This window comes from Lucilia sericata, unplaced genomic scaffold, assembly GCF_015586225.1.
Source record: "Lucilia sericata isolate MDLA Ls3-8-SP2 unplaced genomic scaffold, ASM1558622v1 Contig002260F_arrow, whole genome shotgun sequence".
NCBI lineage: Eukaryota > Metazoa > Arthropoda > Insecta > Diptera > Calliphoridae > Lucilia > Lucilia sericata.
This window is the reverse complement of record NW_023996083.1, coordinates 35,001-62,133: the sequence shown is the minus strand read 5'-3', so window position 1 is coordinate 62,133 and position 27,133 is coordinate 35,001. Positions and strand designations below refer to the sequence as shown.

Below are 27,133 nucleotides of genomic sequence, written 5' to 3'. Positions count from 1 at the left end.
TTTTTTTCTAAAACTACTGCATATTAATATTTAGGAATTATTCAAGTTTATATATGTTTGTAGATAAGTGTGTGTGTGTGTTTTTGTAAATATTACTTTTTAGTTTAAAACTTAAGGCATTGGTACATTAGTGGGCACATATTCAAGAAAATTAGCTGGAAATTGTCCCTGGCGACCGTTAACTTCACCAAACAACCAGTCTTCATTTATTCTATATAATATTGTTACCAAATCATTTTCCTATAAAACGAAACAGAAAATAAATTATTATAAAAATTCAAATACATTTTCTTAATTTAACACTTACTTTCAATTCCAAATCACCTTCTACTTCGGCTGGGAAATTGTATAAAGAACGTACTTTCAAATTGCTTGAATTTGCCGCTGATGTGACTTGTTGATATGTTGGTGTTGTGGAGGGCGAAGAAGATTGTGTTGAATTTTCACTTGATATTGTTGATTTACTGTTAAGTGGCACTTTAATTTCAATGTAATTTATCGGGAAAATGCCTTCACAGCCGGATCGTGTACGTCCCTTATACCATTCTTCACTAACTTTTTCTATTAAATAGATCTTTTCATTTTCCTGAAAAAATTAAAACAAACATTATTTTAGAAAATTTCGATAATTTCTTCTTTCGAAAATGCTTAATAATTCAATAGACTAGACTATAGACTAGACTGTAGACTAGAGTATAGACTAGACTATAGACTAGACTATAGACAAGACTATAGACTAGACTATAGACTAGACTATAGACTAGACTATATACTAGACTATAGATTAGACTATAGACTAGACTATAGACTAGACTATAGACTAGACTATAGACTAGACTATAGACTAGACTATAGACTAGACTATAGACTAGACTATAGACTAGACTATAGACTAGACTATAGACTAGACTATAGACTATAGACTAGACTAGACTATAGACTAGACGCTAGACTATGACGATAGCGCTAGACGATAGGACTAGACGATAGACTAGACGAATTAGACTAGACGATAGACTAGGATACGATTAGACTAGACGATAGACTAGGACGATTTAGACTAGACGAATTAGACTAGACGATTAGACTAGACGAGTTAGGCTAGACGAATAGACTAGGACGATAGACTAGACGATAGTACTAGACGATAGACGAGGATGACTAGACTATAGACTAGACGATTCTAGACTCAGACTATAGGACTAGACATATAGACGTAGACTATAGACTAGACTATAGATAGGACTTATAGACTAGGACTATAGGACATGACTATAGACTAGGACTATAGACTAGACTATAGACTAGATATAGACTTAGACTATAGATAGACTATACGACTAGACTATAGACCTAGACTAAGACTAGACTATAGACTATAGACTATCGACTAGACTATAGACTAGACTTATAGACTAGACTATAGACTAGACTATAGACTAGACTATAGAGCTAGACTATAGGACTAGACTATAGACTAGACTATAGACTAGACTATAGACTAGACTATAGACTAGACTATAGACTAGACTATAGACTAGACTATAGACTAGACTATAGACTAGACTATAGACTAGACTATAGACTGACTATAGACTAGACTATAGACTAGACTATAGACTAGACTATAGACTAGACTATAGACTAGACTATAGACTAGACTATAGACTAGACTATAGACTAGACTATAGACTAGACTATAGACTAGACTATAGACTAGACTATAGACTAGACTATAGACTAGACTATAGACTAGACTAGACTAGACTATAGACTAGACTATAGACTAGACTATAGACTAGACTATAGACTAGACTATAGACTAGACTATAGACTAGACTATAGACTAGACTATAGACTAGACTATAGACTAGACTATAGACTAGACTATAGACTAGACTATAGACTAGACTATAGACTAGACTATAGACTAGACTATAGACTAGACTATAGACTAGACTATAGACTAGACTATAGACTAGACTATAGACTAGACTATAGACTAGACTATAGACTAGACTATAGACTAGACTATAGACTAGACTATAGACTAGACTATAGACTAGACTATAGACTAGACTATAGACTAGACTATAGACTAGACTATAGACTAGACTATAGACTAGACTATAGACTAGACTATAGACTAGACTATAGACTAGACTATAGACTAGACTATAGACTAGACTATAGACTAGACTATAGACTAGACTATAGACTAGACTATAGACTAGACTATAGACTAGACTATAGACTAGACTATAGACTAGGCTATAGACTAGACTATAGACAAGACTATAGACTAGACTATAGACAAGACTATAGACTAAACTATAGACCAGACTAGAGACAAGACTATAGTCTAGACTATAGACAAGACTATAGACTAAACTATAGACTAGACTATAGTCTAGACTATAGACTAGACTATAGACTAGACTATAGACTAGGCTATAGACTAGACTATAGACTAGACTATAGACTAGACTATAGACTAGACTATAGACGAGACTATAGACTAGACTATAGACTAGACTATAGACTAGACTATAGACTAGACTATAGACTAGACTATAGACTAGACTATAGACTAGACTATAGACTAGACTATAGACTAGATTATAGACTAGACTATAGACTAGACTATAGACTAGATTATAGACAAGACTATAGACTAGACTATAGACTAGACTATAGACTAGACTATAGACTAGACTATAGACTAGACTATAGACTTGACTATAGACTAGACTATAGACTAGACTATAGACTAGACTATAGACTAGACTATAGACAAGACTATAGACTAAACTATAGACCAGACTAGAGACAAGACTATAGTCTAGACTATAGACTAAACTATAGACTAAACTATAGACTAGACTATAGACTAGACTATAGACAAGACTATAGACTACTATAGACAAGACTTTGGACTAGTTTCTAGACTAATCTATAAACTATAGTGCGAAATCTTGCAATTTCGTAGGTATTTTTTTAATTATTCGTTAAAAATTGTATTTGTTACTCACCCTAAAACATAAATCTCCCTCTTCCGTACTATCAAAATCATACAAAGCAATACCATGTGGCGGCTCCAAAGGTTCACTATTATAATCATCCATTCCCGAACTCAAATGCGTGGCATCCACTTTACCGGTAATAACATCTAGTATAGAATATGTTGGTTTTGCCGACGATGATGATGAGGCTGCAAAAGATGTTGATGTTGTTTGTGGTAGAGGAGGTGGAGCACATTGAGGCATAGGCGGAGAGGGTGGAGTTATTAAATTATCTGAATATAGCGAGGAGGAACCAAAAGCTGAGGGTTTAGCTAATAGTGGTGGTTTGGGCGCTTTAGGTTTCTGAGAAATTTTCGGTTTAATAATTGTGGGCATATTGAGCGTGGGCGCTGGTGGTAATAAACTTTTACCATTGCATAAAGGATTATCACCATTGCTCTGAAGACGTGTATTGATTGTGCTGAGATTTCTTACGGGGGCAGTACCAATACTGCCATAACGAGGTTGTGTAGTTGTTGATGCTGCCGCTTCGGAATGGCCAAAGGCATCTAGAGCTTCCCAGGGATCTAAAGGACTGGTGGTGGCTGGCCTAGAACGTCCCGCAGAGGCGGAAAAATCATCTTCAAAACCACTTTCTGGCTGTGAAACCGAACCATTGTTGGGCGAACTGAAGTTAGAGTCCGAACTAAAACTGTCCACACTTAAGCAATCGCTATTAGATTTTTGTGTAAATGTCGGTGAACTAGGAGGTGAATCAAAACTGATCAATTGAGCTTCTGTGGTAGCAGTTTGATGTGTTGTTTGCATAGTGGAGGAGGCTGTATTATTCCAGGCACTATTCCAATCTGTAGTCAAAGAACTTGTGTGCGAAAATCCATTGGTTTGTAGTGAAGTTGTGTTGCTTTTCGAAGACCCTGTTGTGGAGGTTGTGGTACCATAAGTGGCTGATCCATAAATCCTTGAAGCGGAATTATTAGGTGTTGGCGCCTTGGAGGATTTTTTCTTAAGATGGAATATATTTGTTAAAATATTGGTAGATTGTTGTATTGGTGGCGTGGGAGCGGCACCCTTTTTCGGTTGCACTTTAGGTGGTGGAGGTCTGGGTGGTGGTTGTTTTTTATAATTACCATTTGTTGTGGCTTGAGTTTGATTTTTCGTTGCCGTTGTCGCCATTCCTCCACCAAATCCTGTATTATTACCGGCTAAAATATCAAAGGGTGAATCATCCCAATTGGTAGCCGGTGCATAACGTGCTTGGGGAAATTTTCGTGTGATTGAACCTGTGTTGTTATTAATCGAACCACCGCTAACGCCATTGTATGCATTTGTTGTCAACGGTTGTTTAGGTGGAGGTGGTAATTTGATTGTTAACTTTGGTACGGTGACATTTTGTTGCTGTTGTTGGCGCTGTAATTGTTGTTGCTGTTGTAATTGTAGACGTAACTGTTCTAGACTAGCATTTGCATTCGCCGCTGCATTTTGTGCTCGTGATCCAGGTGGCGCGGGAGCTGGACGTGTTGGTAAGGTCATACTTTATTGTAATAAAACAGTCTGAAGCTTTTTTACGTTAAAAAGTGAATGCTAAAAGAAAAAAGATGAAAAAAATTATATAATTTGTTATAGGTAGAACTTCTAAGTTAACTCTAGTATATGTTGTTATTGTACAATTGCAAAAATATCCATTTTGTTTGCTTTACTATACTAATTACTATGACAATTTTAATTAACAAAATTATGAAATGTTTGTTGCAAAATATAACAGTTTTTGTTAATGTTTGAACTGAAAACTTCATCTTATTTTTTGGTAACATGAATATTCTATAAAAATGTTAACTTTTTTTATGGACAACTTTAATTTTCTTAGGAAAATTTATCCATAATTGTAGTTTTATATAGAAAATTTATCAATATCTTTAAATTTCTATAAACAATTTATTTAAAATCTTTTTATTATATTAAAATTATATTCAAATATTAACTGTAAATTTACAAAAATAATGTTTAAAATTGCACTTTATTATCAATTCATTTCCACATAATGTGTTATTGTTTCCCAAGAGCATGGTAACTCTATTAATGTTGTTTACATTTCTTCTTTTTTCTTCACTTCTACTATTCTTGCTGTCAGTCGCCATTCAGGGCTGGTAAATTTAATACTCTGAGTGAATTATATAAACCTCTTTCAATTTTTCAATAAAACTAAAATTTCCCATTTACTTACAGAATTCTCTGTAATTCATTCACAATCTTGTATTCGCAAACCACAACAAGTTCCCCTTTTAACTAGGGTTCTATAGTTGAAACGAAAAGTCGACTTTTCGACTTTTTGCATTTTGTTAAAAGTCGACTTTTCGACCTTTCGACTTTTTCCATTTTATGAAAAGTCGATTTTTCGACTTTTCGACCTTTTTCATTTATTTAAAAGTCGACTTTTAGACTTTTAGTATTTTATAAATGGTCGACTTTTCGACTTTTTCCGACTTTTCGACTTTTTCCGACTTTTTGATTTTTTACGACTTTTTGACTATTTTCGATTTATTTCGACTTTTTTTCGACTATTTTCGACTATTTTTTTACTTTTTTCGAGTTTTTCCGACTATTTTAGAGTTTTTGACCTCTTTTCCACTTTTTTAAAATTTTCGACTCTTTTCGACTTTTTTCGACTTTTTCCGACTTTTCGACTTTTTCCGACTTTTTTCGACTTTTCGACCTTTTTCGACTTTCTTCGACTTTTTTCGACTTTTCAACTTTTTTCGACTTTTCGACTTTTTTCGACTTTTATTTACAAAGTCGACTTTTCGACCTTTTTCATAGACGATAGTCGAGTTATCGACTTTTTTGGAACAAAATAGTCGACTTCGACTTTTCGACAAAAAGTCGATTGTTCGATTATTCGAAAGTCGATTTATAGAACCCTACTTTTAACAACCACCCCAAAGTAAAATTTTTACTATAAATTTCTCGTAATATCTAATTTAACCCTGAAAGTGAAATCAATTTAATGACAGCTTTCTATAATTTGATAACTACATTTCAAATAGGTTTCATTTTAATTATAATCTTTTTTATTTCTTTTGTTTTTGTCATTACGTTAAATTGTTATAATGACTCATATGTCATTGTCGCGTGTATTTTGGGGATTTCAAATAGAAGTTGATTGCCTTTTTTTGCCGAAATTTTATTATTTAATGTGGTCGTCGTGGCCATTTTTTTCTTGTTTTAATTTTTTTGTTGAAAACGTTTTGTTTGTGATAATTTTTTTTTTTTTTTTTTTTTTTTTGTTAAAAAATTTTGATAGTAGAAATGACCGAGAGAAGTGAGCGACTTAAGTACTTAAGTGATTAGAAGCATAATTCATTTTTGTGGTTGAAATGTGTATGAATACAGAAAAATACTATTAAGATTATATTTAATCTCAGTTACATTCATAAGTAAAATAATAATTCTAAAGATATTAAATATTAATGTGGTTAATATTACAGTTTAACACCATATTCTTTATAGCAAGTTTTTTATAATAACACTTGGAAAGAAAATTATTTATATCATCAGTTTGTTTTTTAAGAAAAATATATTACTGTTTTCTGTTCTATTAATTAGTAAAATACTAAGTATCTAAATTAGTTTTAATTTTCTTAAATTAACGGAAATGGTGTAATAGTGTTAATGTTAGTAGGTTATTTAATATATTTTTTAATATTTAATAGTTATAGTGTTTGTTTATTTAAAATATATTTCATAAATAATGACCTTGAAGTTTTGTATTGTTTAATTTTTTTCTAGAAATACAATACAAAGTTTTTTTGCAAAGAAATCAATGCATGTACTTTTTTTAAACAATTGTATATTTTTGTTTAAAATACAAAAGAATTATAAGCAAAAAATATGCCATAGCAACAAATATTGTTGATGTAAACATTAATATTTATTTTATTTATTTAATTTATCATACGTTTTAAAATAGGTTTTTTCATATTTTCCATAAAATTATATAAAAATATTTCCGTTCATTCATTAAAATTTGTTTAAAGTGCATTTAATTGCCAATACCCATTTTTTGCCTCATGTGGTTATATTTAACAATAGGCTGGCAACGCTCTTAATGTTGTTTACTTTTCAGTAGGGTTCTATAGTTGAAACGAAAAGTCGACTTTTCGACTTTTTGCATTTAGTTAAAAGTCGACTTTTCGACCTTTCGACTTTTTCCATTTTATGAAAAGTCGATTTTTCGACTTTTCGACCTTTTTCATTTATTTAAAAGTCGACTTTTAGACTTTTCGACTTTTAGTATTTTATAAATGGTCGACTTTTCGACTTTTTCCGACTTTTCGACTTTTTCCGACTTTTTTCGACTTTTCGACTTTTTTCGACTTTTCGACTTTTTTCGACTTTTCGACTTTTTTCGACTTTTCGACTTTTTTCGACTTTTTCCGACTTTTTTCAACTTTTCGACTTTTTCCGACTTTTCGATTTTTTACGACTTTTTGACTATTTTCGACTTATATCGACTTTTTTCGACTATTTTTTACTTTTTTCGAGTTTTTCCGACTATTTTAGAGTTTTTGACCTCTTTTCCACTTTTCTAAAATATTCGACTATTTTCGACTTTTCGACTTTTTCCGACTTTTCGACTTTTTTCGACTTTCTTCGACTTTTTTCGACTTATCGACTTTTTTCGACTTTTCGACTTTTTTCGACTTTCCGACTTTTTTCGACTTTTATTTACAAAGTCGACTTTTCGACTTTTTTCATAGACGATAGTCGAGTTATCGACTTTTTTGGAACAAAATAGTCGACTTCGACTTTTCGACTTTTTTCGACAAAAAGTCGATTGTTCGATTATTCGAAAGTCGATTTATAGAACCCTACTTTTCAGATTACTTTGTGCCGGTTCACACTGGCAAACTTTTTTTGGGAAACTTTTGATTTTGTGTATGAGAAAAATAGAACGAAACGTCGATTTTTCAACTTTTGTCATTTGATTAAAAGTCGACTTTTTTCGACTTTTAAATTTTTTCCGACTATGTTTTGTCTTTTTTCAAATATTTTTCGACTATTTTCGACTTTTTCCGACTATATTAGAGTTTTTGACTTTTTTCCACTTTTTTCGAATTTTCGACTATTTTTGACTTTTTTCTACTATTTTCGAGTTTTTGACTTTTTCCGACTATCTTCGGCTTTTTTCGACCTTTCCGACTATTTATTTACAAAGTCGACTTTTCGACTTTTTTCATAGACGTTAGTCGAGTTATCGACTTTTTTGGAACAAAATAGTGAACTTTTGACTTTTTCCGACTATCTTCGGCTTTTTTCGACCTTTCCGACTATCTATTTACAAAGTCGACTCTTCGACTTTTTATAGACGTTAGTCGAGTTATCGATTTTTTTGGAAGAAAATAGTGAACTTCGACTTTTCGACCTTTTTTGACAAAAAGTCGATTGTTCGAAAGTCGATTTATAGAACCGTAGTGTGAACCGGCACTTTGAAACTATCCTTGTCAATCGCCTTTCAGGGCTGGGAAATTTTGTTGTGTGATTAACATTAACTCTAAATGAACAATGTAAAAACATTATATATAAATAATTTTAATAAATATGTAAAAGAAATCGATAAAAATGTTTCCAAAATTAAGTATTTGACGCAAATCTTAAAGTTTCTGTAGAAAAAATGTTTTAAGTTTTAAAATTGTTTAATATAATTATTTAATTACTTGAATTTTCTCTAGAAAATGTTTCAGAATCTTGCATTTTCTATAGAAAATATTTGATGTTTTGAATTTTCTTTAAACAAATTTTTAAAATTTTGAATTTAATTAAGAATAAATCGAAAATTTTCGATATTTTGAATTACAGAAAATGTTTCAATATTTTCCATTTTCTATAAAATCTTTTCGATATTTTGAATTTACTATAGAATATTTTATAATAATTTTATTAAGAATAAATCGAAAATTTTCGATATTTTGAATTTTTTTTATAGAAAATGTTCAAATATTTTCAATTTCTGCCTGTTTGCTAACCACTAGTAGTAAATTAAGTGACTAGTCCGCTTAAAATCAAAGTAAATATTGTATAAATTTAACTTATAACATAAAAAATTTATTTATTTGTTTAATTAGCCAATTTATTATAAATAAAAAAAAACTAAATATTTATTTCACTCCCATTACAGTTTTTTCTTCATATCACTCACCCCTTATAACATGAAAAAAAAACACACATAATGATTATAATTTTCATAAATACCCATAAATAGCAAAATAATATGTAGTTCAATAAACTTGATTATTACTTTATATTACAAATGAAATACTTTACTATAATGTGTTGAATTAAAAAAAAAAAAAAAACGAGAAAAAATGTGTAGGAAAATTATATGAAAAAATAAAATTAATGAACCATTTTGTATGATGGATTTTTATTGTGATTTAAAAGTGGAACACATTTTAAATAGTGGGTTTATGATATTTTTCTTATTTTTTAATTTTTTGCTTAGCATGTTCTACTGTAAATCTTATGAAAGTATTTTATTATTTCTTATCATCGTTTCTTTATTTATTTTATTCATATTTTCTAGAAAAAAAAAAAAAAAAAACAAAATTGTTTTTAATTTAAAAGTGTTTTTATTTTATCATGTGGTAGGAGGAAAACAAATATTTCCATTATACTTTTGTTTTAGGGAATTTTAAAAGAGCATATGGTTTTATATTTTATTTTTAAGTTTCTTTAGAAATTTTTTCGATATTTTTAAAATTCCTTAGATTTTTTTCTATTTTTTTAAGTTTCTACACAAAATTTTTCAATATTAAGAAATTTCTTTAGAAAATTGTTCGATATTTTACAGTTTCTACAGAAAATTTTTTATAGAAAACATTTCGATATATTCAAGAAAATTTTTCAATATTTTTAATTTTCTTTATATAATTTTTCGATATTTTGAATTTTCTACAGAAAATTTTTCCATATTTTCAATTTGCTATATAAAATTTTTCGATATTTTAAATTTTCTTCAACAAATTTTGAATTTCTTTTAACATTTTTTCAATATTTTGAATTTTTTATAAAATTTTTCCAATAATTTAAATTTTCTTTAGAATTTTTTCGATATTTTCAAGTTTCTACAAAATTTTTTTAATTTTTTGAATTTTCTTTACAAATTTTTTTCGATACTTTTGTTTTAATATTTCCATTAAAAATTTTTCAAGATCTTAAATTTAGATTTTTGTAATTTTCTTATAAAATTTTTTTGCTTACCACTTGAAATATCTAATATTTTATCTCTAGTACCTGGTAAATATTTATTTATTTATTTCAAAATATATTATTATGTAATGAAAAAAACTTAAAAAAAATTTGCCATAACCTTATAGCAATATTGATGATGTGGGCACTCAAATTAATTACTTTATAGCTAAATTTATATATGAGTAAACAACTAAATTGCATTGAATAATGGCCGTAATCAAAAAAAAAAATACTATTACACAAGCCATTTGCCGAAGAAAAATAGCAAGAAAAGAAATGGACGAGAACTTTCTTATAAAACAATTATTTAATTAATTTATATATTTTGACCAAATGAGGCGGTAAATAAAGTAAAATATAAATTATTATCTAACAAACTAAACGTCATCCCACCTCTGTATTTCCTCAACCATATACTTCTATTTGTAAAATAAAATATGTAGGTATAAGTAATATACATGCAAACATAATTGCATGTTTTAGTTTAATTTATTGATTAATAAATGAGAGATGATTTTTGAGGAAATAAACACCTAAATAAAATTCTGTAAATTGACAACACCACGGTTTGTTTACAAACATTGTTACATCACAGTGGCAAAGGCAAATGCTAATGCTAACGGCGTCTTTTAAAATTTTGCGCCGACTAAGCTTACTTAGCTTTCTAACGGAACTTGTGAGAAAAAATTTGTTTTTTTTTGTAAAAAAATTTAAGCGATGCTAATTTTAAGAGTTAAAAATTACTTAACAGTTTTAATATCTAGTCTAATAAATTGAAATATTAAACCGTTAAGGTAATTGCCGGATATTTACTTGAAAAACCCCACTTTGTTATTAGCAACCGGCATTTTAAACTTTGGAAAACACACAAAAACATAGCTACAAGAATAAAGAAAACTTTTTATAAATTAAATATTTTTTACACAGTATTTTTATATAAAGTGGGTGTGTTTGTTGTTTAAACAAAGTGCAATAAAATTCTGAGTTTATATTTTAATTTATATGCAAGACAGGTTTTGAAATTTATAGGAAAAATTTTTAAACGAACTAAACCATGTGTTAGTTAATTTTTTTTTATTACTCAGCTTTATAATAATAATTTAATAAATTATGTTTTTAAATAAGGCTTTCTATTTCTTTCTCTGCTTATAATAAAAACAATCAATAATAACAAATTATGCAAATTTGTTTATTAAATTTTTTTTGTTTATAACCAATTGATCTTTTGTGTTTAAGAATTTTCCATACAAACTACCAGAAGAAAGCTTTAAAAAAACAAATTTAAATAATAAACAGAAAAGAAATCTTTTTTTGGAGAATGAAAATTGTGTGTCAGAAATGCAGACAAAAGACAATTTAGTTTGATTTTTTGTTCTTCTTCTTAATTTAATAAATAGTTAAATGACCTCTATAGAAAGAATAATAATTTATCAAAAAGTCATTGATTTATAATTAAATTGGGCAGAAGTTTAAAAAGGTTTAAAATTCTCATAAGAATAACAAACTTAAATGCAGATATTAAAATCGTCCAATAGGCAAATGAAGAAAATCAAATTCCTATATATTAAATTTTTCATAGAAAGTTTTTCGATATTTTCAATTTCCCATAGAAAATTTTTCGATATTTAAAATTTTCTTTACAAAATTTACGATATTTTTATGTTTTTGTTAGAAAATTTGCGATATTTTTAAGTATCTTGTTTTTTGAAAAAAATGTTTCGATATTTAAAATTTTCTATAGAAAATTTGTCGATATTTTGAATTTTCTATAACATTTTTTTCAATATTTTTGATTTTTTTTAAAGAATTTTTTTCTTGAATTTCTTTCGATGAATAATTCAAACAATTATTTAATAAATTAAACAATAAACAAATTCTGTCTTCAACGTTCAATTTCCGCAGAAAATATTCAATTAAAATCGAATTGATTTAAAATTTTTACATAATTTGTCAGTAGCAAAAAAAGTAACAAAATCGTTGTTCTGTAAAAATATCAATTTAAATGTGCGTGTAGTTGCAGGGGTTAAAGGTTGACTATTTTATTTCATTATAAAATGCAAGTGTGATAATAAATGATTATGAGTTTGAACATATTTTTTTATACAAATTTATACCGAAACTGTCACACTCTATATAAAATAAAATTCTCCACGCTGACAAATTCCTCATTTCTGAAATCAATGTTTCGACATCATGCAATTTCAATTTTTCAATGTTTTCGCAAAAAGTCGTTTGTTCGAATGTCTTATAATAAAAATAACAGTAGCAGTCAATGAAAATAGTGTTGTCAACTTATAATTATACATTAAACTCGACTTAAACCTCAAAAAGTGAACGACATTAAACATTTTCTTGCTAACTTTTTATAAAGTCCATTTTGATCTAATTTCCTCTAAAGTTCAACAATTTTTCAAATTGATAACTTTTAATTTTTGAATTTTTCTTTCATATCAACCATAACCGCCAAATGTGCAAACATATTTTAAAGCTTAATGACCGTAATTTCGGATTTTTTCTCTCATTTTTATCAACCAAAATTTTTTGCTTTTTTACACTCGTAACATAATTCAGTATGTACCGCTAACAAATACAATTTAGTAAAAGGTTAAAGAACTGGGGAAAAAACAAACACACCGACAAATATGGAGATAAATGTGAAACAAATTTTTTAAATTTGGTGTATTTTTTTAATACGACTAAATTAAACATTGAACTCTTAAAAAAGAACTAAGTTCAATATTTGTTATAATTGATTAAATAGTACAAAAATGGAATTTTTGATATAGAGTTGGGGAAAATAATAGTCTCTGGGGATGATTTTTTCTAGTGAAAAAGTGGGAAACATAAAGTCATTAGGGAAATTAAATAAAGTGCATGATCTGAATCTTATTTTAAAGGTTAAAAATTCAATAACCTTTGTCAAAAAAAGGAAAATGACCGTTTAACTGTAATTCCTTGTGAGTCACTGCCAAAATTCAGAAAATTGGTGCGACATTGTTATTTTTTTGTTTTATATGGAGCAAAGGGAACCGATTTTAAGTTAATGTTAGAACAAAGTAGTCGAATTCTTTTTTGATCACTTTTCAACTTTGAAATTCTCGACTTCCTGACCTTATTTTAATGTTGCCATTGTTGCCTTTTTGTATGCCTAACTAACTAACTAACTAACTAACTAACTAACTAACTAACTAACTAACTAACTAACTAACTAACTACTAACTAACTAACTAACTAACTAACTAACTAACTAACTAACTAACTAACTAACTAACTAACTACTAACTAACTAACTAACTAACTAACTAACTAACTAACTAACTAACTAACTAACTAACTAACTAACTAACTAACTAACTAACTAACTAACTAACTAACTAACTAACTAACTAACTAACTAACTAACTAACTAACTAACTAACTAACTAACTACTAACTAACTAACTAACTAACTAACTAACTAACTAACTAACTACTAACTAACTAACTAACTAACTAACTAACTAACTAACTACTAACTAACTAACTAACTAACTAACTAACTAACTAACTAACTACTAACTAACTAACTAACTACTAACTAACTAACTAACTAACTAAACTAACTAACTAACTAACTACTAACTAACTAACTAACTAACTAACTAACTAACTAACTAACTAACTAACTAACTAACTAACTAACTACTAACTAACTAACTAACTAACTAACTAACTAACTAACTAACTAACTAACTAACTAACTAACTAACTAACTAACTAACTAACTAACTAACTACTAACTAACTAACTAACTAACTAACTAACTACTACCAAATAACTAACTAACTAACTAACTAACTAACTAACTAACCAAATAAATAACTAACTAACTAACTAACTAACTAACTAACTAACTAACTAACTAACTAACTAACTAACTAACTAACTAACTAACTAACTAACTAACTAACTAACTAACTAACTAACTAACTAACTAACTAACTAACTAACTAACTAACTAACTAACTAACTAACTAACTAACTAACTAACTAACTAACTAACTAACTAACTAACTTCTTAATTACTTTTTTACATCCACTTTTAACAAATTATTTACTTACAAAGTCGACTTTTTAATACAAGTTAGTCGATTTACCGACTTTTTTTGGACAAAATAGTCGACTTCGATTTCTAGGCCAAAAAAAGTCGATTATTCGATTATTTGAAAGTCTATTTACAAAACCCTAATTTATAAAACTCTTGATTTCATCTCATAAATTCGCCTTAAATACAATCAGTGACAGTGTCTGAGATGCCCCCGCATTAATCCATGACTATTGTTCAAATCTTTGGCATTAATGCTGCAATTTATTTTACTTTCAATAGAAATTTTTATGTACAATTAATAATTACATTCAAAAGTAGACATTTTATTTATTTAATTAAATTATATAAAAAAAGAAATACCATTCAATAACCTTCACCCAAAATTGTATACAAATATGTGAAATTTTTACCTTATTTTACTTTAATAATACTACTCTGTACTATATTAGTTTTAAGCTTACAATTTGTTATTTTTTTTTAATTTAACTAAATAAAAAACTAAGAGTTATGTAGGTCAAAGTTGATATGCTTCGTAAAACTGATTTTTTTTTTAAACAAGTACGAGAGAGTTATTGCTTTGTATGTTTATTTTATTTTAGCTTACAATTTAGTTAATACTAGAATTAGAGATTTTTTAATAATGATAAAGTTTTGAAAGAGTTTAATTTGTAAAAAAATAATTGCTAAGATTTTAAACTGTATACAGTTAAAGATTGTTTATAATACTAAAAAACATAATATTGTTTTTTTGGTTGAAATTCCAAGAATTTTTTTATTTAATTCGCAAAAAAAAATTTTGTTGAATTTGATTTATTCCTAGAATTGAATTAAGATAAACATTTTTATTTTAGATATGTATCTTTTTGTTAAATAGGTTTTTAAATAAAAAAGAAACTTTTAAATTTTTAATATTAAATTTAATATTAAAACAAATAACATTAATTTTTGCATTATGAGGTTGTCAGTTTTATTTATAAACAAACATAAATACATATGTACATATGTTTGTAATCATATTATGTTATAGTTCACTTGACACATCACTAAGTTACTCTCACTCTCATACTTGTTCTCCTTAATGATAATTGAGGTGAGTCAATCGATTTTGTTATTTAGTTTTTATCGTTTTGTTTTTATATTCATACGACAAGTAGTAGGTTTGTAAGTATATGTATATAAATTTATGTAGGCAGAGTTGTTGTAAAGAATTTCGATTCTAAAAAAAATTTTTCGTAAAGAATTTTATGGTTTCAAAACGGTTACAATAAAAAATGAAACATATTGTTGACATACTCATAAACTAGAACAGGTGATACGTACGACACATGTGTAAATGATGATGTGAAAATATTACTTTACAAAAATATATTAAAAGAAAACAACAACAAATAACACTTCACTTTATAAATAACACAAAAAAGTAATAAAAAAAAAACAATTTATTAAAACAGTTGTTTACCTAGTTATTTTTTGCGAAAAAAAAAAAAACAAAAAATAATTAAGAGTTTGTATTTTGAACACACAGGGGACCAGGCCAAATGTCAAAAACTTTTTATTTTATTAAAAATTATCTAAACAATTTAAGTTTTTTATAATTAAGTTTAAACTAGAGACAAAAACTAGGCCAATAATTAACAGAAGGTTTTATAAATCGACTTTTTAACAATCGAATAAAGCCCCATTTACACGAGCACACATGTAATATGATCTGTCAAAATTTTGTGCAGAAGAGTACGGATGGGATCGTCTAAACGCAATATGTCATGAAACCATCACACATTGAGAGAAAATACGGTTGCAAAATTTGACAGTCGCATTAAATCAGGGATGTATTTTTATGTAAACAAATTCAAAAAAAAATTAAACAGCTGTTTCCATCTTACTTTGTTATTGTTTTATACCAATCGCGTGAACACAAAAAATATAAATCATACGACTTTACGTACGTAAAGTGTGATGTTGTAAAGGGCCCATAATTGACATTTTATCGATAAAAGAAGTCAAAGGTGAACAAAGTCGAATAAAATAAAAAAGCCAACATTATGGTAAAAAAAAGTGGGTAAATCGTCTATCTATATGAAAAAAGTCGACTTTGTAAATAAAAGTCAAATAGTCGGAAAAAGTCGAAAAGTTTAGGATAGGTTTTAACATTTATAAACCTGGAAGCATTATACTACGTTCACACATTCCTGTTTTTTGAAACGCATCATGTTTTTCAAGGAAAACTTCAAATTCGACATCGATTCGTTTTTTCATACATTTTCCATACTCAAAAACATCTCAATTCGACATGTTTCTACTTTTTTCAATTTACGAAAATTTGATTTATCGACTATAGAATCCTAATTTAGGGTTCTATTAATCGTCTTTCGAAAAATCAACTTTTTATCAAAAAAATAATAGTCGACAATTTGAAAGTCGATTTAATAGAAAAATACCGAAATAAGTCGAAAAGATTCGAAAGTCGATAATAAAAAATTATTGGAAGTCGACTTTTTGTTTCAACTGGAGAACCCTAAGTCAAATACATAACATATTCAAGATAAAGTTCAAGGCGAATCGATTTAAGAAGTGGAGTGGAGCGAATTCGTTATAAACTAGTAATAAATTTTCGGAAACAAACTGATATTGAAATGTTATAATCGATACGCCTTAGTTCCTGTTAAGACGAAATCTATATTAGGTGAAGTCACTGGAGAATTCTGAAAAATGGAACGAATTCGTCGATTATAAGAGAGTGTGATTTATGTGGACATTGACAGCTGCGGAATACAATTTGATAAACTAACCATACAATCAGCTGTTGAAATGTCTTTACCTTATAGACGATTCGCCTTGCCTTAAACTAGATCTTGTATAAATTCTCTTTCAGTTATTTTTAAATCTATACATAAGAAACTATTTATAATACTTTCGTTCTCTGATTAAAACAACCATGATGCAATATTAATCTATTTACATTTTTACACTGCGTCATAACTTAATGATTTGATAATAAAAAAGTAATAACAATATTTACGTTTTTATAATAAATACCCAATTCATATGATAATACATAGTACTATTTTTCCCCCGGCTATAGATCTAAAATAAACACCTCCCTTTTTTTGCAAACTTTATACTTAATTCTTTTTCCCAAAACAAAAAAATTGATAACAAATGAAAACAGTAAAAAAATAAATCTGTTTCCTATAAACACCAGAAATTAATGGAAATGCCTGATGACTATTAAAATTCGTTATTGTACCAAGTACAAAATGGTATAATATTAAAAAAAAAAAAACAATTACAATAAAAATAAAAATATTTTTCAATGAAATCTCATACTACTCTGGGGTAATTGAAATCTACTAAATAAAGAGTAAAATAAACGATCAAGAGCGAGAAAGAGAGAGTGATAAATCCCCAACAAATAGAACACAAATTACAACAATGATAAGAAATGGCGCTATTATTACAATTAAATCGCATTTAAATGTGTTTTATTTTTTTGTAATACAAAAAGAAACATTTATGTATGTGATTTTTCTATACATGAAATAGTTATTTGTGTAATAATAAAATTGAACGTGACTATTAGAGAAATTTGGTATTTTAGTTGACAATTGACGTAGTCAGAAAATTTCGCAAAACTAGCAGAAAATAAACAAAAACGAAAAAAAACGGCAACTAAAATAGCAGGCGTAAACAAAAAGGGGTGGTTATGTAAAATATAAATAAAAAACCAAACAATGTACAGAAAGAAATAAACAACATGACAATAGTGGAAAAAAGTAATAAATACGTCAAATAGTAAAATTAAATTTATTTAGAAAAATAACTAACAACTAATGAATACTAACTTAAATTATTAAGGCGAATTTTAAATACTGGCGAATTCAGAAATGTGGTTGCAAATTCGTTATATTTTTGTATATGGATTTTGACTAGGCAATAGACTATACTATAGAATAGACAATAGGCTAGATTATAGAATAGATTATAGACTAGACTAGACTAGACTATACTAGACTATAGACTAGACTATAGACTAGACTATAGACTAGACTATAGACTAGACTATAGACTAGACTATAGACTAGACTATAGACTAGACTATAGACTAGACTAGACTACTAGACTATAGACTAGACTACAGACTAGACTATAGACTAGACGATAGACTAGACTATAGACTAGACTATAGACTAGACTATAGACTAGACTATAGACTAGACTATAGACTAGACTATTGACTAGACTATAGACTAGACTATAGACTAGACTATAGACTAGACTATAGACTAGACTATAGACTAGACTATAGACTAGACTATAGACTAGACTATAGACTAGACTATAGACTAGACTAGACTATAGACTAGACTATAGACTAGACTATAGACTAGACTATAGACTAGACTATAGACTAGACTATAGACTAGACTATAGACTAGACTATAGACTAGACTATAGACTAGACTATAGACTAGACTATAGACTAGACTATAGACTAGACTATAGACTAGACTATAGACTAGACTAATAGACTAGACTATAGACTAGACTATAGACTAGACTATAGACTAGACTATAGACGAGACTATAGACTAGACTATAGACTAGACTATAGACTAGACTATAGACTAGACTATAGACTAGACTATAGACTAGACTATAGACTAGACTATAGACTAGAACTATAGACTAGACTATAGACTAGACTATAGACTAGACTATAGACTAGACTATAGACTAGACTATAGACTAGACTATAGACTAGACTATAGACTAGACTATAGACTAGACTATAGACTAGACTATAGACTAGACTATAGACTAGACTATGACTAGACTATGACTAGACTATAGACTAGACTATAGACTAGACTATAGACTAGACTATAGACTAGACTATAGACTAGACTATAGACTAGACTATAGACTGACTACTATAGACTAGACTATAGACTAGACTATAGACTAGACTATAGACTAGATAGACTAGACTAGACTAAAGACTAGACTATAGACTAGACTAAAGACTAGACTATAGACTAGACTAAAGACTAGACTATAGACTAGACTAGAATAGACTATAGACTAGACTATAGACTAGACTATAGACTAGACTATAGACTAGACTATAGACTAGACTATAGACTAGACTATAGACTAGACTATAGACTAGACTATAGACTAGACTATAGACTAGACTATAGACTAGACTATAGACTAGACTATAGACTAGACTATAGACTAGACTATAGACTAGACTATAGACTAGACTATAGACTAGACTATAGACTAGACTATAGACTAGACTATAGACTAGACTATAGACTAGACTATAGACTAGACTATAGACTAGACTATAGACTAGACTATAGACTAGACTATAGACTAGACTATAGACTAGACTATAGACTAGACTATAGACTAGACTATAGACTAGACTATAGACTAGACTATAGACTAGACTATAGACTAGATAGACTAGACTAAAGACTAGACTATAGACTAGACTAAAGACTAGACTATAGACTAGACTAAAGACTAGACTATAGACTAGACTATAGACTAGACTAGACTATAGACTAGACTAGACTATAGACTAGACTATAGACTAGACTATAGACTAGACTATAGACTAGATAGACTATAGACTAGACTATAGACTAGACTATAGACTAGACTATAGACTAGACTATAGACTAGACTATAGACTAGACTATAGACTAGACTATAGACTAGACTAGACTAGACTATAGACTAGACTATAGACTAGACTATAGACTAGACTATAGACTAGACTATAGACTAGACTATAGACTAGACTATAGACTATAGACTATAGACTAGACTATAGACTAGACTATAGACTAGACTATAGACTAGACTATAGACTAGACTATAGACTAGACTATAGACTAGACTATAGACTAGACTATAGACTAGACTATAGACTAGACTATAGACTAGACTATAGACTAGACTATAGACTAGACTATAGACTAGACTATAGACTAGACTATAGACTAGACTATAGACTAGACTATAGACTAGACTATAGACTAGACTATAGACTAGACTATAGACTAGACTATAGACTAGACTATAGACTAGACTATAGACTAGACTATAGACTAGACTATAGACTAGACTATAGACTAGACTATAGACTAGACTATAGACTAGACTATAGACTAGACTAGACTATAGACTAGACTATAGACTAGACTATAGACTAGACTATAGACTAGACTATAGACTAGACTATAGACTAGACTATAGACTAGACTATAGACTAGACTATAGACTAGACTATGACTAGACTATAGACTAGACTATAGACTAGACTATAGACTAGACTATAGACTAGACTATAGACTAGACTATAGACTAGACTATAGACTAGACTATAGACTAGACTATAGACTAGACTAATAGACTAGACTATAGACTAGACTATAGACTAGACTATAGACTAGACTATAGACTAGACTATAGACTGACTATAGACTAGACTATAGACTAGACTATAGACTAGACTATAGACAGACTATAGACTAGACTATAGACTAGACTATAGACTAGACTATAGACTAGACTATAGACTAGACTATAGACTAGACTATAGACTAGACTATAGACTAGACTATAGACTAGACTATAGACTAGACTATAGACTAGACTATAGACTAGACTATAGACTAGACTATAGAAGACTATAGACTAGACTATAGACTAGACTATAGACTAGACTATAGACTAGACTATAGACTAGACTATAGACTAGACTATAGACTAGACTATAGACTAGACTATAGACTAGACTATAGACTAGACTATAGACTAGACTATAGACTAGACTATAGACTAGACTATAGACTAGACTATAGACTAGACTATAGACTAGACTATAGACTAGACTATAGACTAGACTATAGACTAGACTATAGACTAGACTATAGACTAGACTATAGACTAGACTATAGACTAGTCTATAGTAACGGCTATTTTTAATTAACTTTCAAACTTATGGACATTATCTATATCAGTTTCGTTTAAGGGTTAAACACAAGTTACAACCGGAAGTTAACTAAATGACCCCTTCAACTAAATAATTAATAGATTCTTTTTTTAATACATGCCTTCATTGAATTAAAATACAAAATGTATTCTAATTAAAACTAGCATTACATTTAAAAGAATACAAGAAAAAAACATACGACCTTGAGTTTTAGTTTTAAAAAAGAAAATATCACTGCTCTTAACAATTTAAAATTGTTATCTAAAGTAAATTTATTTAACAAAAAACATGATAAGACTAAATAAACACTAGAAATTGTTAAATAAATAGTAAAAGTAAATTTTAAAAATAAAAATAAAATGAATATATGCACACACCCATACATACATACCTTTCTAAAACTTTCTTTGATGATTTTCGAAATTCAAATTTAACACTTGTGCAGGGCCCACCGACGCACTGTGGGAGGGAATTTAAACAAAATTTTGTTTTTTATTTTCGATTTTTTTATAAATTGGACCAAACACTACACGTTTGTTTTGAGTGGGTATTTATATGTAAAAAAACACTAAAATAACATAAAAATATATAAAAAAAAAATTATTAAAACTTCTCTTTATCAAATTTAATGAGCATAAATTTACAACTTTAAAATTTCCTTTTTTTTAATATTTCTAAACTAAGATTTTAACCTTCAGTTTTTGTTTAATTATACTCAAATTATTTAAATTTATTTATGTATTTTATTATATTATGTATAAATGTACTTTAATAATTAACACCACTATTTTTGTATTCTTTTTTTTATTATTTGTTCCCTTCTATTCTGCCTTTTGTTTGTCCCATTCCAGGTGAGTTAGTTTAGTACTATAGGTAGAGAGTAACAATAATAAAAGTAGCAAAAAGAATCGTTTCGTGTTAAAAACAGTGTTGCCAACTTAGTGCTTTTAGCACTATTTGCGGTGCTTTTTGGTGTGCCAAACGCGGAAAATTTTGCTCATGGTGCCTTTTTTCAAAAAGGCACTACAGTGGTGCTTTCTAATTTTATGACAGTGCATTTAGTGCTTTTTATACCCACCATCAAAAAAGATGAGTGGGGTATATTGATTTTGTCACTCCGTTTGTAACACATTGGTCGTAGACCCACAAAAGTATTAAATTCTAAGGCGATCTAACCATGTCCATCCGTCTGTTCATCTGTCCGTCCGTCTGTTGAAAGCACGATAGGGTTAGAACGGAAAGAGCAAGGGAGTTACATTTTTCCACAAATATTTCTTATAGGTAAGGTTTGTTTGGTATTGCAAATGGACAATATGGGTCCACAATTTCGCATATCCCCCATACAAGTGGCCCCCCCGAAAAACAGCTTTAACAGTCACAACTGTTTTAAACATACGAGTATAGCGATAAAATTTGGCATAAATAAGTTTTATATGCACCAAAATCTCTGTACCAAATTTTATGGGATTCGGTCCAAAATTGACCCTACCCCCCATACGAGTATAGCGATGAAATTCAACATAAGTAAGTTTTATATATGCCAAAATCTCTACTAAATTTTATAGAAATTGGTCTATAATTGACCCTACCCCCCATATAAGGTCTCCTTCAGAAAATGATTTAAACGGTCATTACTGACTTAAAAATACGTTATAGCGATGAAATTCGGCATAAATAAGTTTTATATAAGTCAAAATGTCTCTACAAAATTTTATGGGAATCGGTCCATAACTGACCCTACCCCCAAATAAGGTCCCCCTATGAGTGCAGCGTTGAAATTCAACATAAGTAACTTTTATATGCATCAAAATTTCTCTACCAAATGACATTAATACTCATTATCGACTTAAAAATATTCGACATAAATATGTTTTATATAAGCCAAAATCTCTCTAGCAAATTTTACGGCAATCGGTCCATAATTGACCCTACCCCCACATATGGTCACCTTCAAAAATTGATTTTAACGCTCATTACTGACTTAAAAATACGAGTATAGCGGAAAAATTCGAATTTAATTCGGATTTGTCGGTAGCGTACCCTACCCCCTATTAAGGTCCCCTTAAAAATATGAGTACAGCGATGAAAATTGACAAAAAATAAGTTTTATATAATTTTTTTACACAATTGAACCTATCCCTCATATATAAAGCCTCCATGATTACTTCATCGTTGTACTCGCAATAAAAAGATTTTTATTATAATTCTTTATGCCGAATTTTATGACGATTGGGGTATAACTGACCAACAAAACAAAATCTATGTACAAAATTTTATGGGTATCGATATATAATTGTCCCAACCCCATATAAGTTCCCCTTTAGATAACAACTTTTACGCTTATGACTGAATTAAAAATTCGAGAACAGCAATGAAATTCGAAACGAATAAGTGTTATACGAAATCTTTCTACCAAATTTTACGACAAACAGTTCATAATTGACACTACCTCTGATATATGTTCATGGTTAAAAAATTGGACAAAAATATTTTGTTTTTAAAAATTAATATTTTGTTAATTTGAAGATCACGTACATAATTGAATTAAGCCTTATCTCCCTGATGTTTACAGAGGAGCATTCCTTTTACGGCATAAGATTTGATGGTGGGTATATAAGATTCGGCACAGCCGAATATAACACTCTTGTTAAAATATTTTAAAATATTTATGAATTTCAGGAGGTAATTTATTTAATTAATATTAAACATTTTCTCTATAATGTTAAGAAAACTGAGGGATCATTCTTTGATCTTTCTATTTGTACCACTTTTTGTTGTTTATTAGAATACGATCAGTTTACACTAAGGACTAAATTTTTCTTAAAAACTGTTTTAAATTTTTTTACACGGGTGCTCCAAAGTTTTTTTTTATTTGTGTTAAGTTTTAAAAGCAAATATTCTTCAAAAACAAAAAACAAAATATTCAAAATACTTTACAATAAGTTATGTTATTCACTATCAGTGAAATTAACAATTTTTCCAGAACTCAAAAAACTTAAAAATAATATATATAGATTTTGCAAAAAAAATATATTTCATAAGTTTTGTACAATTTTACAATTTGGGTGTGGGTACATCGGTTGGCCAGTTGGGAGTGTGCCTGTCAGTTTGAATGTTTAATGACATTTTACTATTTTTAAAATAACTTTTAAAATTCTCATCTTATTTATCTAATATTCGTCAAACATTAGTTTTAGTTCTTACGTTACTAAAAATCTAACTCACACAGATGAAAGACTTTAGTATGACACATGTTTTGTTTTGTTTTGCCCAATGTTCTAAAAAACGAATTTTGGAGTCTTGTAGGAAATGAGCGAAATAATGTGCAATTTTTATTAAAATAAACAATATTTGACTAAAAAAAACGTTAGTGCTTTTTTACCCATTTTCAGTTAGAAAATTACGCTTTTTTACCCCTTTTTAATTTTTTTTGCGCGCGTTTTGCTTGACCAATGTTGGCAACACTGGTTAAAAATGACAATTACGAGAAACAGACAAAACAAATAAAGATGACCTCTCCTCATTTGCACATAACCCGCGCGCGCTCTTCTAAAATGTTTATAATAAAAACAGCAACAACAATAACAGAAAAAACACACACTCATACCAATGCAATGACAGACAAAATGAATAATAAGAAAAAAAAAACAAGAAAACAACAACAAAAACTACAATAATCATTCATTCATTTCAGGGTGGCTGTAAGCTGTTGTTAAAATATATTCCCAGTAAATTGTTTAGAAATCTCCAAATTGTATTATTCATTGAAGTTTTGGAGATAAAAAGAAGGTTGTTCATTCCTTTTAGGCTAGACTAAACTATAGACTAGACTATAGACAAGACAACTGACTAGACTATGGAATATACTACACTATAGACTATCTTTTAGACTAGATTATAGACCTGTCTTTAGGCTAGATTATAGACTATTCTTTGGACTATAGGAAGCGCTAGCATAAATGAATGCTTTAGACTCTAAAGTTTAGAGCCAATATGTTGACATAGGCCAACGTCTTAATGTAAACCCCGAAAAAAGTCTTAAGGCGTTAAATCGCAAGAAATAGAGAAACTCTCGCTGAACTTATTCTTCATTGATTTGAATGTCGCATATGCACGTTGCACTATCATATCTTCGAACTGGCCCCGAAAATACTTTAATATCATGACCTTCCTGTCAAGCCCTTTTCTTCAAACGATATGTCGATTCAGATATGAAAACTGTACCAACGTTAATTTTATAAAATGCAAATGGAACTTCTAAAAGTGTATGTTATTATCTAGATTTTTGATAAATTTTCAATAAATTTTTGAGTAATGTTTTAGTTGAATTGATGATACTTTTAAGACCTACTTTTATCCATTAGATTTAAGCTTTTGATGAATTGACACCGTAAAGCACACGTATACTTTATATCGAAAGTTTTAAGTTTGCAAAATCTTTTAACTAAATACATAAAATTCAGCATTTGCAAAATTGTAACAATGTCCCTTAGTTATTATAATTTTTAAAACATAACCTATTATTTTTAATCTCTACAAATAGTTTTTTACACTAATCCACCATGGAAACCACCCCTGTTACTATACAATTCATCAATCCCGCCAATTGTCATAAAACAAATGTCTTGACAACTCTAATCTTATTAAGGCATTATTAAAATAGTAGTGAGCAGCAGCTGCCTGTCTCTCCACTAAAAAAAGACAAAAAAAGGAAATTTTAAAATAACTTCCTTTTTGCAACAATATTTTCTGTTCGTATTTCACGTTTTTCAGTTAACCATGTTTTTTAGTAACTTGTTATATTTTATTAAGTTAAATTTTCTTGTTTTTTTTCTTTTCATTTTCAATTAAAACTAAATAACTTGTTTAACCACTTTGATGATATATTCTCTCAAAATTACGTTATTGCTAACCTTTTTTTTACTTTAGGAAACACTATATTTTTAACTTTTATAATATTTCGTCACTTAATTATATTTTCTTTTTTCTTAATATTTATTTTTTAAAGTTTTAGCACAAGAAATTTCACTTTTATTTTGCGTTTTAAGGGTTTTGTTTAATTTGTATGCAGCCGTTTTAAGTTGTGTACGTATTTACTTTTTATTTTGTTAAACAAAGAAACAGTAATATTCGCATTAATATAAAAATGAATGTATAAATGATATTTGGACAAGTAGAATAATAAGAATATAAATTTAATTCGAAGCACACACAACTAAATTTTGCTATCGACTGCTTCTTGCAATAAGAGCCCTGCGCCGACAAATAAAATTAAAGGCGTTGGTGACTGACACTAAAAATGTCGGCGGCGGTTTTGAATTGACTGTAAGCCATAGGGTTCTATAGTTGAAACAAAAAGTCGACTTTTAACTTTTTCGTTTTATGAAAAGTCGACTTTTCGATTTATTTCGACTTTTTCCGAAAGGAAATAAATATTTGAATGTAACAGAAAGTCATAAAATGAAATATAAAAATTTTATAGGTAGAAAATTTCAATTCGAATGAAACTATTATATTAAAAGCACAAAAAATATTGTGCGCTCCTTAACCAGTGCTTCAGATGGGAATCGAACCCACCACCTCCGGTCCATCAGACTAGAACACTAACCTAACGGAGGCCAACTATTCTAAGCCAGCTAAATTTTCAGCTTTTTTTAATTTTTAACGATTTTAAATAAAAACGGAATACGAGAGATTAAAAAGTGGGATTTTGAAAGCAAATATTTTAAAAATCGGAATTGTCTACCAGACTAGGAAATTTTTATA

General features: G+C 28.7%; 1 protein-coding gene across 4 annotated transcripts; it reads right to left on the bottom strand.

Annotated features, from left to right (window-relative positions):
* LOC119613711 (flocculation protein FLO11) lies at nt 1–26,620 on the bottom strand. Of its 4 annotated transcripts, none has more exons than XM_037969744.1 (5): nt 26,281–26,620; nt 21,759–21,935; nt 3,033–4,604; nt 308–586; nt 1–240 (listed from the first exon to the last, which is right to left on the bottom strand). In XM_037969744.1, the coding sequence occupies exons 3-5, from the start codon at nt 4,551–4,553 to the stop codon at nt 112–114; spliced, it is 1,929 nt and encodes a 642-aa protein (XP_037825672.1). In that variant the 5' UTR covers nt 4,554–4,604; nt 21,759–21,935; nt 26,281–26,620; the 3' UTR covers nt 1–111. The 4 variants fall into 4 exon arrangements, with proteins under 4 accessions (XP_037825672.1, XP_037825675.1, XP_037825673.1 ...); XM_037969747.1 differs by having other exon boundaries at nt 21,759–21,826; XM_037969745.1 differs by lacking the exon at nt 26,281–26,620 and adding an exon at nt 22,060–22,078.
* Between the last annotated feature and the right edge of the window lie 513 nt (nt 26,621–27,133).